This window comes from Hyaloscypha bicolor (assembly GCF_002865645.1).
Source record: "Hyaloscypha bicolor E unplaced genomic scaffold K444scaffold_13, whole genome shotgun sequence".
NCBI classification, from domain to species: domain Eukaryota; kingdom Fungi; phylum Ascomycota; class Leotiomycetes; order Helotiales; family Hyaloscyphaceae; genus Hyaloscypha; species Hyaloscypha bicolor.
The window spans coordinates 1,097,061-1,108,716 of NW_020194515.1; the positions used below are offsets into that span (position 1 = coordinate 1,097,061).

Consider the following 11,656-nt stretch of genomic DNA (forward strand, 5'->3'; position numbering starts at 1 on the left):
TCTACTGAAAAATCTTCATCATATTATGTACTGTACAGTACCCTATGTTCATATCTCCGACGCCCACAATGCAGTGCTGATGTTCCTAAACTCCTTTTCCCACAGCATGCACTCCAAAACTAAAACCTAAACTTCATCAGCATCTCTCACTCATATCGCAAGAAAGGAGCATACCGTATCTCATACGACCCCGCTCTCGTCATATACCTCACCCACTTAACACTCGAATAATTACTCTTCTCAAAAACCTTCAAATACCTCACTAATAACCCGGAACTCGTAAACATTAGCAGACTAAAGTTCAAGCTCAGCGGCGGTCTCGACCACGCCTTCTGATTCGTCATGCTCGTCAAGGTCGCCTCCGCGCTCAGCACAAACTCATTCTGGCCCGTGAATCTTGGGATCTTCCACACAATGACATTTTCACTCGGTTCGTACTTGGCCTTGCCTTGCGTACAGCGCTCCGTGATACGTGCTGTGTTTAGAGGGGTGGGGATCTTGACGATTACGTTTGTGGCGAAGAGCTTGCTGCCATAGTTTGCGCGGATCGCGATGCTGTATTCTACCTTCGTTTTCCCGACCTCGTTGACGATAGCGTGGACTTTGAATGGCAGGTTCACGTTCTCTGTGGCTCGGTACCGCATCAATTCGAACTCGCCGTCGGGAGGGATGAAGGAGATGATTCTGTCTGTGTCAAATTTGCCCAGCTTGACGCATTGGTGGAATTGGCAGTCTTCCAATGTGACGCTCCCTGCTGCTGCTTTTGTAGCTTTCGTCCCCATGCGGTTCCCGGATGGGAGAGAGGAGAGGCTGTCCCCGTCTAGTAATAATCGATCATTGAGCCCGAACTTGCATTCTGGTGTGCCGGAGAGGTATGCGCGCATCACGATCTGGCCATTGACGTCCGCTCGCAGGACCGTGCCAGTTGCAGACATGAGCAGGTTCACATCTTCGATGACATCGACAAAGGCCTCGTTCTTCCGGTATTTCACGTCTGCTTTCCGCCATGAGAGCGCGCCTGTGGCTTGCATTGTGATTTTCGCCGAGTCCTCCATTGTTCGTTCGGACTTGACACCCTCGGTGGTGATATACATCTTCAGAGTATCCGTCTCGGTGTTTTGGGGGTATCCGAAGTCGAGGATTTCTGGAGAAAGCCATCAGCACATTCCGCCCACCCGTGGACAAGATAGACAGCTCAAATTACCATCTAGCAGCTCATAAACAAGCACAAAGTTGTTCTTCACAGCCTCCTCATCGAACTTCCCGAAGTATCCCTTCCCCAGCGCAACCAGACGGTATAGGAACTCAAAAACCAGCGCTGCATTGGCATTGCTCTTCGTGATCGCTACCAGGTATATATTCTCGTGCTTGACATGGCTGAAGGTCGTGGATCCTAGAGTAAGGATGGGAGATCTGACTTGGGCATTCGAGATCACTTGTATTCGAAACCTTTCCTGGATATCAGCCCCTGATCACGAATAAAAGGGCGAGACTCCGTCTGGATTACTCACACGTCTGCAAGGCGTGGCCGACAGTCGTTTCGGAAAGCACGGAAGATTAAGTTCTCTCCCTTTTGATTGAATATCAATATGCCGGACAGCATCTTGATCGTAGGGCGTAGTAGGTTGTAGTTGAGGGTGAACGTGGGGAAGCTTCGCATCCAGCAGTGGACGGCTTAACGTTATTCCGCATTTCGGCATGTACGGGTTCAGCCTGCCAGGGGCGGGAAAATCGCTACTTTTTCGGAATGGAGAACAAGACAAGCTTCCTATAGTTTTATCTTGAAGTCTCTTGTTCTTTCATCCAAACTCGGCGTCATAGGTATCGCAAGCATGGATATTTGCACCCTTGCGTATCTCGCTGAAACAAGACTCATCACCAAGTCAATTGCTTGCTATACACGAAAAAAGAGGTATTGGACAAAGGACGCTCATGTGCGACCTTCCCATAATCTAATTTACCAAGGACTTTAAATCAAGTCACGTCTTACAAACTCCCCATGCAATGTCTTCCCAAGGAGAGCTGGGCTTCGCTCAACAATAACACCGGCAGCTTCGAGTGCTGCAATCTTCGAATCGGCTCCTCCCTTACCACCGCTGACAATGGCACCTATAAGATCAGTATGAGTCTGACAATATATGACGCACATCACTTACCAGCATGACCCATTCGTCGTCCAGGTGGTGCAGAGATACCAGCGATGAAGCTGACAACTGGCTTATTCGAGGTATTGTACTCCTTCAAGAATTCGGCAGCATCCTCCTCAGCAGAGCCTCCAATTTCACCAATCATGATTATGCCATCGGTTTCCTCATCTTCTAAGAAGACCTTCAAGCAATCGATGAAGTTGGTACCAGAGAATGGATCGCCACCAATACCAACAACGAGAGATTGCCCTAGGCCTGCCACCGTAGTCTGGTTGACAGCTTCGTAGGTCAAGGTTCCGGATCGAGAGACGATACCAATGCGACCGCGCTTATGGATGAATCCGGGCATTATGCCAATCTTACATTGCCCTGGCGCAATAATGCCTGGGCAGTTGGGGCCAACCAATCTCGTCTTTCCTTGTGTCTTCAGGATATCTGTGATTCGGACCATATCTACAGAGCGTCAGTAGGGGGTCCATGTTTCGAATCGGAGAAGCCGTACCGTGTTGTGGGATACCCTCCGTGATGCTATGAGAGTGTTAGAAAAGCCCAATCACATGCAATTTGGGCAAAACATACCAAACAACCAAAGGAATCTCAGCAGCAATAGCTTCCTCAATACCAGCTGCAGCAAGAGGTGGGCTACCAATTTATCAGCCAAATGACCTTTCAAACCCCGCGTATCACTCCGGGCTGCCGTACGGGACGAAGATAGCTGAAGCCGTAGCTCCCGCCTCCTTTACCGCATCTGCAACAGTCGCAAAGACTGGCAGTCCAAGATGTGTTTGTCCAGCCTTCTTAGGATTCGTTCCTCCAACAACTTGCGTACCTATACCCCCTATCAGAACCCGTCCATCTCGTCGTTTTAGTTTAGGGACACGTACCGTACTCGATAGCTTGTTGGGCATGGAATCTGACCCATTCTGGTCAGCACAAAGCTCAAAACTCAACTGAATCAACCCAACTCACGTTCCTTGCTTGCCAGTGAATCCTTGATATATCACCTTCGTATCCTTTGAAATGCGTAAATTCTCAGCTGTCGCAGCTAAAGCCCCTATCAGAATCCATCCATCATGTTCGGTTTATGGACACGTACTGTAGGAGCCAGTTGCGGTGGAATAGCTTCGCACCACAGCCTGCAAACCAGGTCGAGCAAGTCTTGAGAACTTGAGAGCCTGCATCTTGTCAAAGACAATTGATGTCAGGAAGGAAAGGAAGAGGAATTGGGTGATGGAATTGGATTGCTGAAGCTCGGAACTTGCTCTCGCTGAATCTTCAACGTGCTCGGCAACTTCAGGAGCGCCCGGGATATGCCGAAGCGGCCGCACCTCTTCAATTTTATTGCGAAGGGGTATTCGAAGTCACAACCCCTCCTCAGCTTTCACTTCTATAATTATTCAACGAAACAATAATAATGGCCACCACAACGATAACACTGGCAGAGAGGCAAACGAAGCCCACGAGCTCGAGCCTCGCTCCGGAGCCTGAACGATTTTTGAGGTGCTGTTCAGACATCTCAAGCTTTCTCGTGCAAGAATTTGAAGCTTCCCAAGACTCAACGAAGCCCAAGAAAGACTTGAATCTCAACAGCCTTCGCAGCAAGTTCTCGAAGAAGCACCGTCTGAGCAATATACCCCCTCTGACGGCCATCATCGCGGCAATTCCAGAGCACTACGTATGTATGATCCCTGGAGCTCGACTCCTAACATCTCTATATGACCAGACTAACATCAACCCAAGAAAAAATATATCTTACCGAAGCTTATTGCGAAGCCAATTCGATCTGCGTCAGGCATCGCCGTGGTTGCTGTAATGTGTAAGGTGAGATTATTCCAGCCTGGAAACTGTCTGCTCTGGAAACATCTCTCCCCAGCTTCCGGGTCTGATATCACTTTGTACCAACTCACGATGCTAACACATGTCTGAAGCCTCACCGTTGTCCTCACATAGCCTACACTGGCAATATCGTAAGCAACCGAGTTCTTTATTCCATACTGGAGCCCCCTGTTTTACTGGTCGGGAAGAGAGAGAGAGAGAGGGGGGGGGGGGGCTCACGGATGAGACATCCCTCCCCCTCCCGCCAAGAAATATGTTACTAATCTAATTCAGTGCGTCTATTGTCCTGGCGGACCAGACAGTGATTTCGAATACTCGACACAATCATACACTGGCTATGAGCCAACCTCCATGCGAGCTATTCGAGCTCGATACGATCCTTTCGAGCAGGCAAGAGGACGTGTGGATCAAATTAAATCCCTGGGACACAGCGTGGATAAGGTTGAATACATCATAATGGGTGGGACTTTTATGTCATTGCCTGAAAGCTATCGAGACGGGTTCATCTCCCAGCTACACAACGCACTGAGTGGATACCAAGGAAATAACGTGGATGAAGCTGTGCAAGCAGGTGAGATGAGCAATATCAAATGTGTTGGAATCACCATCGAAACCCGACCGGATTACTGCTTGCAACCCCATCTTTCCGCCATGTTACGTTATGGTTGTACTCGACTGGAGATAGGAGTCCAATCTCTGTACGAAGACGTTGCTAGAGATACGAACAGAGGCCACACAGTCGCATCCGTAGCGGAGACATTTTGTCTATCAAAAGATGCAGGATTCAAAGTCGTCAGCCATATGATGCCAGACTTACCAAACGTTGGAATGGAAAGAGATTTGGATCAATTCAGAGAATACTTTGAAAACCCAGCATTTCGAACCGATGGACTGAAGATTTATCCAACCCTTGTCATCCGAGGCACGGGGCTGTACGAGCTGTGGCGAACTGGACGGTATAAGAACTACACCCCAAACGCACTCATTGACATCGTCGCTCGGATATTGGCCTTAGTCCCCCCTTGGACTCGTATCTATCGGGTGCAGCGAGACATTCCAATGCCATTAGTGACTTCTGGCGTTGAAAATGGAAACTTGCGAGAGCTGGCACTGAGCAGGATGAAAGATTTCGGAACTACCTGCCGAGATGTTCGCACTCGAGAAGTTGGAATCAACGAGGTAAAGAACAAAATCCGACCTTCTCAGGTCGAGTTGGTCCGTCGAGATTATACTGCCAACGGTGGATGGGAAACGTTCTTAGCCTACGAAGACCCAAAACAAGATATTCTCATCGGTCTTCTTCGACTACGGAAATGTTCTGCCAAGTACACCTTCCGACCCGAGTTGGTTGGCCAACCCACCAGTCTCGTGCGGGAGCTGCACGTCTATGGTTCTGCTGTGCCGGTCCATGCTCGTGATCCGAGAAAATTCCAGCATCAAGGCTACGGTACTTTACTGATGGAAGAAGCTGAGAGGATTGCCCGCGATGAGCACCGAAGTACTAAGATTAGTGTCATCTCTGGTGTTGGTACAAGAGATTATTACAAAAGACTGGGATATTGGCTTGATGGTTTGTGCTGCAATTTGAGTTTTTGTTCTGAGCTAACACTAGGTAGGGCCATATATGAGCAGGCATTTGAAGCCGAGAGACGATGACGAGAGCGACGATGACTTCTGAGGGCCTCCGTACCAACGATCTAATATACATGCGCGCCAACTGCAACTCGAGCAGTCATCCGTACGGTGTTTTCGAAGATTACTTGTATGGTCTGAGCACCTGCGTGCGGCCTGACCTAGGAACCTGGGACCCTACTGGCAGGGCTCGCCCTTCGCCTCTAGTCGGGCTCTCCCGGTTAAACTGAGCACTAGGAGAGCAACCTGAGAGATATGGACTTAGCTGTCCGAGTTTGGAGTTCAACGGTGATCCTCTTCATGGATCATTGGTGGCTAGTCCAGCTCAACCTCTGAATATGGAAGGAATTTCACCTTCCAGCACAGTCCAGTCAAGCCAGTCCAAGCTCTTGTGGGCACGGTGGCTGTGTCTGCTTTTACAACAAGAACTTAAGGTTGCCATGTCCAAATCAATAAGATAGTGGAGGTACTCTCCATGATTGGCAGAACACGGTATCGCTCACATTGTCCTCCTACTGTGTCCAGGATGGCCGTTTCGGTAGAACCCCCAACTGCCATCGTTCCTGAAGTCAGGAGCAAGCAACCTGGCGTCTCGCAACAAATCAAATATTCAATCTCACCGAAACACACTTGGTCAATTCCCGTTTCTTTGTCTAGTTGGTCTTTTCAATTGATTCGTATAAATGAGACAGTTCTCACACACGCTCTCTGCTGGATTATCAAGCATCTTTCCGCGGAGTTGGGTAAGCCAACCCTACTGTAGTCGAACAAGCAGATTGAGCTAGTCCCGAAGCAGGTTGTAAGATAGGGAGTACAGCGGGTACCATTGGTAAGCCAATGCGTTTACGACTGCTGCTGCGTGAATTCATCATCACCTCCGTCTGTTCCGAGTATTCGCGTTCCTGAAACGAACAACGACCCATAATCAGATCTGCCCGCCAGTCGTGTCGTCCGCCAATGAGCGAGCTGTATCGTTCCTGTGAGCCAACTTTGGTGTGGACCCTTCTTGCCATCGCGTCATACGCGTATATATATATTTCATGAGTCGCGATATTTCCCATCACGAATTTCGCAATAGTTTATACATTCAACTTCGGCCAAAGGCAGAAACAGAGTCACCTTCCTTATATTGTGCCTAAGCACAAAATAGCCTCGGCACAGAGTTCCGTCTAGTCGTTGATATAACAGCTCACAGATATCACCACGAAGGCCCCAGACGCTTTGGAGGGAAGGAAAGGGCTGTTAGAAGCTGCCAAGGACTTCGTACTCTCCTTGGAGGGTCCAGAGGATGTCATCGAGCGGGTGTACTACCAAGTGAGTGCCCATCCGAACACCAGGATCGGGCATCGAGTGAGTGTTCTCACGACCACGACCACGAACATAGTCTTCACTTACCTGCCTCCCACTGCTTCAGTATCAAATGTCTAAGTGCAGGTCTCTAACTTTCTTTAGCATATCGAAACTTCCGCGATCAAGATTGCAGTTGAGCTTGGCATTTTCCAACTGTTGGTGGACGAGGCGGGACGGCATTCAGCGGAAGATGGCTTTTGCAACAGGTGTAGATCCAGTTCTCATTGGTAACGTTCGGGCACCGCAGACAACCATCCATGCTAACAAATATTTAGGTTGAAGTATGCGTTGCCTCGCAGCATGGGGAGCAGTGAAAGAGGTGGGCACGATCGGATATGTGTCGACAATGGTGAGCCGAACCTTCGCAAGCTCGCGAAATGCAGCCTCCATCAAAGTGTGCTTCGACTTCCCTGGCCCAGGATAGACGAAGCTACCACGACATCTCAAAGATCTGAAATAAAGGAACCCGACGTATGGCAAAGCCACGGCCATGGCAAAGGCAAGTTGTGCCACTGGAAAGTCGGTGTTTAAAATCGTTTTTTGCTAGCCCGCACATAGAGGCTACCAGACTCTACATAGGTACGTTCACTATGGGCCACAAGCAGTGCACGGACGTGTATCCCGTTCAAAAGCGGATGATCGACGGATTCGAGGAACGCTGAACAAGCCGTTATGTTTGTTGATGCCAGGGGAGGGTTTGGTCACCAGGCCAAACTGCTGAAGGGTGCGCCTGGAAGAGTCGGTGTGCAAGATCTTGCTCAAATGGAAGGAGAAGACATTCCCGGAATTGAATTCCAGGTTCATAAGTTCAATCAAGAGCAGCCAGCCGAAAGTTAGTTTCTCCCTCCTGGTGCTCGAATCCCATTTATCAATTAAGATATAAGCTGACAGTCTCAAGGTGCTCGTGCATATTATCTCCGTTTCGTCATCCACCACGACTACGGATTTGATGGCAACCTGGAGATCCTTGCAAACATTCGGAAGGCCATGAAACCAGGCTACTCACGACTGCTGGTCAACGAGTGCATCATTCCGGAGCAGACACCATCCAGATTCATGACGATTGCGGGTATGAGTATGATGAGTCTTGAGGGATGGAAAGGACGCAGAGGGCAGTATAGAGAGCTGCTTGAGGCGGCGGGTTTGAAGGTCGGCTGATTCATTAACCCGGGGATGCGGTCACTGCGTGTGTCACTGATGTTGTAATTGCTTGACAGTGAATTTATGATTGTGGATTGTCTTCGGGTTTCTTTACTTTGAATTAATTTTCCCGTGATTTCTTGGAGTTTCGCTGGTTATTCGAGTTTGCTGAACTGGGTGGGGAAAGGAACAAGAGCCTTGATGGTGAAGTGTGGGCTGGCTCCTAACTAAATACAGGGCCAGTACGCAACTTCCTTCCACATGTCGCTCTCCTTTCATGCATCGCTCTTTCTGGCATATTCAGTAGATTTTGCGTCTGTATTGTAATTCATCTGGTGCTCAGAGAAATGCTTAGTCCTATAATATCACTCTTTGTGTAACAACGGTAGTGCCGCAAGCCGGGGGTACATGTACATGAATGCCGAGGACTACTGGTGAAGTTTTCCCCAGACAATGCCCATGAAGATGACTGCGGAAACATGAAAACTGTGTCCGTATTTCATGAACTATAACGTAAGTTGGACTTGATATCAAGGAATTTTTGCCAGGGTGACGCTGGAACAATCCCCTTACATGGAAGCCTATTTAGACAAGTCTGTTTCCACACTTCTGGTGAGCACTCGAAGATAATTCAAAGACTTTTGCCTGGCAAGCAGATAAAACCTTTTAAAAGACAAGGCAAGGGATTACAAGAATTTGTACCCCAAGTTTGTGAAAGTGCATGCTGGAGCTGATCCAATGGCGTCGGCAAGTCGGTGCCAGATCGGTCCTCCTTTCTTCATTCTTCACTAAGCGACACCGCACATCGATGCCCTTTGCATAATTCTCTCTAGGGAGAGTAGAATTCTCCTTCATTCTTCATACAATACTGGTCGAGTAGCGAGTAGCCCGATAACTTCTCAATTTCGACCGCGCGTTCAAATCGGGTTTCTAATTCAATATACTAGATATACAAATACCAAAAGCTCCGTTTCGGATTCCATATACCAACACCACTATGAGATTCAACGCGTTGGAGGTCACGGCCTGCATTCTTGCCCATATAAGTATGATCTGCGGAGCACCTCATATCTCCGGAGAGGTTGGTTCGAGATTGAGCCGGGGAAAATCACTGGGTAAAAGGCACGGAGCTAAGCACACGATTGTCAAGCACAATGCTACAGGTTCAGAGTTCGACTTCGTCACAAATTCTGGGATCTGCGAAACCACTCCGGGAGTAAACCAGTACTCGGGTTACTTCTCTGTCGGATGTGAGTAGCTTCTCCGATTCCATCAAATTCGTGGAGTCCTCGTTGACCACACTACACAGCGAATATCAGCTACTTCTTCTGGTTTTTCGAAGCCCGACACAGTCCGGAACACGCTCCGCTCGTTGCATGGTTCAATGGTGGTCCAGGGTGCTCCTCCATGATGGGATTGCTTCAGGTAGCATCTCTTCATTTCAGATCCAAGTTCAGTGCTCACAAGCTTGCAGGCGAATGGCCCTTGCCAATTCTACAATGGCTCGTCAACGCCCTCACCAAACCCCTACAGTTGGAACGAGTACGCGAACATGCTTTACATCGATCAGCCTGCCGGTGTCGGATTCTCTTACCAGTCAGACCAAACCAATTCCTCTGTAACATGCGACGACGAGGGCTACTGCAAACCAAGCGGGGTCATCAATACCACCGTCGAAGTCAACTCCACTGTAGCTGCTGCCCCTTTTGTCTGGAAATTCGTTCAAGCTTTCTTCGCTCAGTTTCCTCAATATGAGAATCGCGACTTCGGGATTTTCACGGAGTCATATGGCGGTCATTATGGTCCAGGTGCGTCCTTTGTCCCTCACTTCAATCTCGATCCAACAAATTCCAGGATTCGCACATTATTTCGAACAGCAGAACGAAGAAATTGCACGTGGCACTCTTGTTGGTCAAAAGGTCAACTTGGTGGCCCTGGGAATCAATAATGGATGGTACGATGCCACAATTCAAGAAAGACAGGGGGTTGAGTTCTACTTCAAGAACTCATATTACCCGCTCATCAACGAGTCTATATATAAATCGATGGTGGAGGGGTATAATGACCTTTGCCTTCCGGCTTTGAAGAATTGCACCAGTGCTGCTGGATCTGCCCTTGATGATGCTTGCATGGAAGCCAACATACAGTAGGTCTTGAAACTGACTTGAATCCTAATAGTCTCAAGAGCTGAGGCAAATCGATTATTCAAATATGACAGTGCTGACTTCGAGATCGAACAGGTGCAATAAAGGTGTTGACGACTTAGCTCTGGATGCCATAGACTCTTCAATTTTCGCCTACGACATCCGACAGAGCAGCAAAGACTCTACCAAGTTTACTCCACCTGCGACGTTTGCCATATGGCTCTCGGAACCCGCAATTATGGAAGCCATTGGGGCAAAGGGTAGCTTCATCTTGTGCTCTGACAGAGTTGAAGAACAATTTATATCAACTGGAGATGGTATGTCGTCCACCTCCACCTTCAACTTCCTAGCCACCAGAGGCTGACCTTCCCACAGATGCACGCTCTCTCCTCCCCGAGCTCTCAGAAGTGGTGAAGAGTGGCGTCAATACACTCATCTGGGCCGGTGATGCCGACATGGTGTGTGACTGGGTGGGAAACTTGGCCGTCGCGGAAGCAGTCGAGTACCCTGACATCCACGTCTTCAAGTACAAGGAGGTGAAGAATTACACCGTCAATGGCGTTGTTTCTGGAACTTATAAGACAGAAGGTCAGCTCAACTGGCTGCGAGTCTTTGAATCTGGGCACTCCGTGTCTTATTACCGTAAGTTGGGAGTCAGAAGAGGAAGTGCTGGGCTGACTAAAAGTAGAGCCGGAATTGGCGTTGCAAGTTTTCAAGCAGGTGATGAAGGGGAGACCGATTCATTCGACTTAATTCCTCCCGTTATGGATTTGATGGTAGACTTTGGTGTGAGAAATTTGCAATACTAGGGAGCTTACAGGCATCCATAGACAGAGTTAGATTCTCTTAGCAGCTGGCGATGTGGTGACTGAAGACGTGAAATATGCCAACAATGTACTTGCAAAGCTTGCTCTCAGGATGAAGAATTCATTTGCTCTGTAGAAGGGATCACCCACCAACACCGCCCAAACCCCCTTCCCGCCCACGCCTACCCCCCACCAAAATTTTCTCGATTTTTCAAAGTCTTTGGAAAATTCTAAAAACTTTCCAAATTATAGAGAATACTCGAAATATTGCGAGTATCGTATTAATTTTTCGAACTTGTGGCGTTAAGGTCTCCAAAATCCAAGTTGAGCGGGATGGTGTCTTGGGCGGTTGGTGGGTGATGCCTTCACTCGAGTAACGGCTTCATGAAAATGGGAGCTTTGCGACAGCGGATTTGGGGTCGACGGGGATCGTGTCGAAGGCAAAGGCCTTTGATAGTGGAACGATGGCGCGTTGGATTCAGTAGTTGGATGATGTATTGATAGACCCTGGCTCAACTTCACGAGGGTCATGTTAGGGCCCGTTTCGCACGGGCTCACGAAGTTGAAAGCTGAATATTAGTAATATTGAACTCTAGCGTTC

The 11,656-nt window shown here is 48.7% G+C and overlaps 6 protein-coding genes across 6 annotated transcripts; 4 read left to right on the forward strand and 2 right to left on the reverse strand.

Moving 5' to 3' along the window:
- Positions 1–60: 60 nt before the first annotated feature.
- Positions 61–1,627, reverse strand: K444DRAFT_551848 (clathrin adaptor, mu subunit). Its single transcript, XM_024876563.1, has 3 exons — positions 1,512–1,627; positions 1,205–1,449; positions 61–1,144 (listed from the first exon to the last, which is right to left on the reverse strand). Exons 1-3 carry the CDS (start codon positions 1,601–1,603, stop codon positions 147–149), a joined length of 1,335 nt encoding a protein of 444 aa, XP_024743595.1. The 5' UTR covers positions 1,604–1,627; the 3' UTR covers positions 61–146.
- Positions 1,628–1,706: 79 nt separating this feature from the next.
- K444DRAFT_551852 (alpha subunit of succinyl-CoA ligase) lies at positions 1,707–3,402 on the reverse strand. The gene is made up of 8 exons (XM_024876564.1): positions 3,244–3,402; positions 3,117–3,192; positions 3,032–3,060; positions 2,850–2,976; positions 2,727–2,789; positions 2,650–2,675; positions 2,157–2,600; positions 1,707–2,109 (listed from the first exon to the last, which is right to left on the reverse strand). The coding sequence occupies exons 1-8, from the start codon at positions 3,326–3,328 to the stop codon at positions 1,970–1,972; spliced, it is 990 nt and encodes a 329-aa protein (XP_024743596.1). The 5' UTR covers positions 3,329–3,402; the 3' UTR covers positions 1,707–1,969.
- A 159-nt stretch (positions 3,403–3,561) lies between these two features.
- K444DRAFT_516582 (histone acetyltransferase ELP3) lies at positions 3,562–5,661 on the forward strand (the record flags this gene model as incomplete). The annotated part of the gene is made up of 5 exons (XM_024873696.1): positions 3,562–3,822; positions 3,888–3,968; positions 4,076–4,114; positions 4,257–5,553; positions 5,600–5,661. 5 exons carry the CDS (start codon positions 3,562–3,564, stop codon positions 5,659–5,661), a joined length of 1,740 nt encoding a protein of 579 aa, XP_024743597.1.
- A 480-nt stretch (positions 5,662–6,141) lies between these two features.
- K444DRAFT_624181 (uncharacterized protein) lies at positions 6,142–7,389 on the forward strand (the record flags this gene model as incomplete). Its single annotated transcript, XM_024882363.1, has 6 exons — positions 6,142–6,358; positions 6,412–6,444; positions 6,811–6,929; positions 7,068–7,171; positions 7,241–7,314; positions 7,385–7,389. 6 exons carry the CDS (start codon positions 6,142–6,144, stop codon positions 7,387–7,389), a joined length of 552 nt encoding a protein of 183 aa, XP_024743598.1.
- Positions 7,390–7,547: 158 nt separating this feature from the next.
- On the forward strand, positions 7,548–8,170 carry K444DRAFT_124259 (S-adenosyl-L-methionine-dependent methyltransferase). Its single transcript, XM_024870406.1, has 2 exons — positions 7,548–7,797; positions 7,864–8,170. Exons 1-2 carry the CDS (start codon positions 7,638–7,640, stop codon positions 8,121–8,123), a joined length of 420 nt encoding a protein of 139 aa, XP_024743599.1. The 5' UTR covers positions 7,548–7,637; the 3' UTR covers positions 8,124–8,170.
- Positions 8,171–9,097: 927 nt separating this feature from the next.
- On the forward strand, positions 9,098–11,389 carry K444DRAFT_580041 (carboxypeptidase-like protein S1). The gene is made up of 7 exons (XM_024877690.1): positions 9,098–9,355; positions 9,415–9,530; positions 9,580–9,913; positions 9,960–10,251; positions 10,346–10,566; positions 10,625–10,891; positions 10,938–11,389. The coding sequence occupies exons 1-7, from the start codon at positions 9,103–9,105 to the stop codon at positions 11,000–11,002; spliced, it is 1,548 nt and encodes a 515-aa protein (XP_024743600.1). The 5' UTR covers positions 9,098–9,102; the 3' UTR covers positions 11,003–11,389.
- The last annotated feature ends 267 nt before the right edge of the window (positions 11,390–11,656 follow it).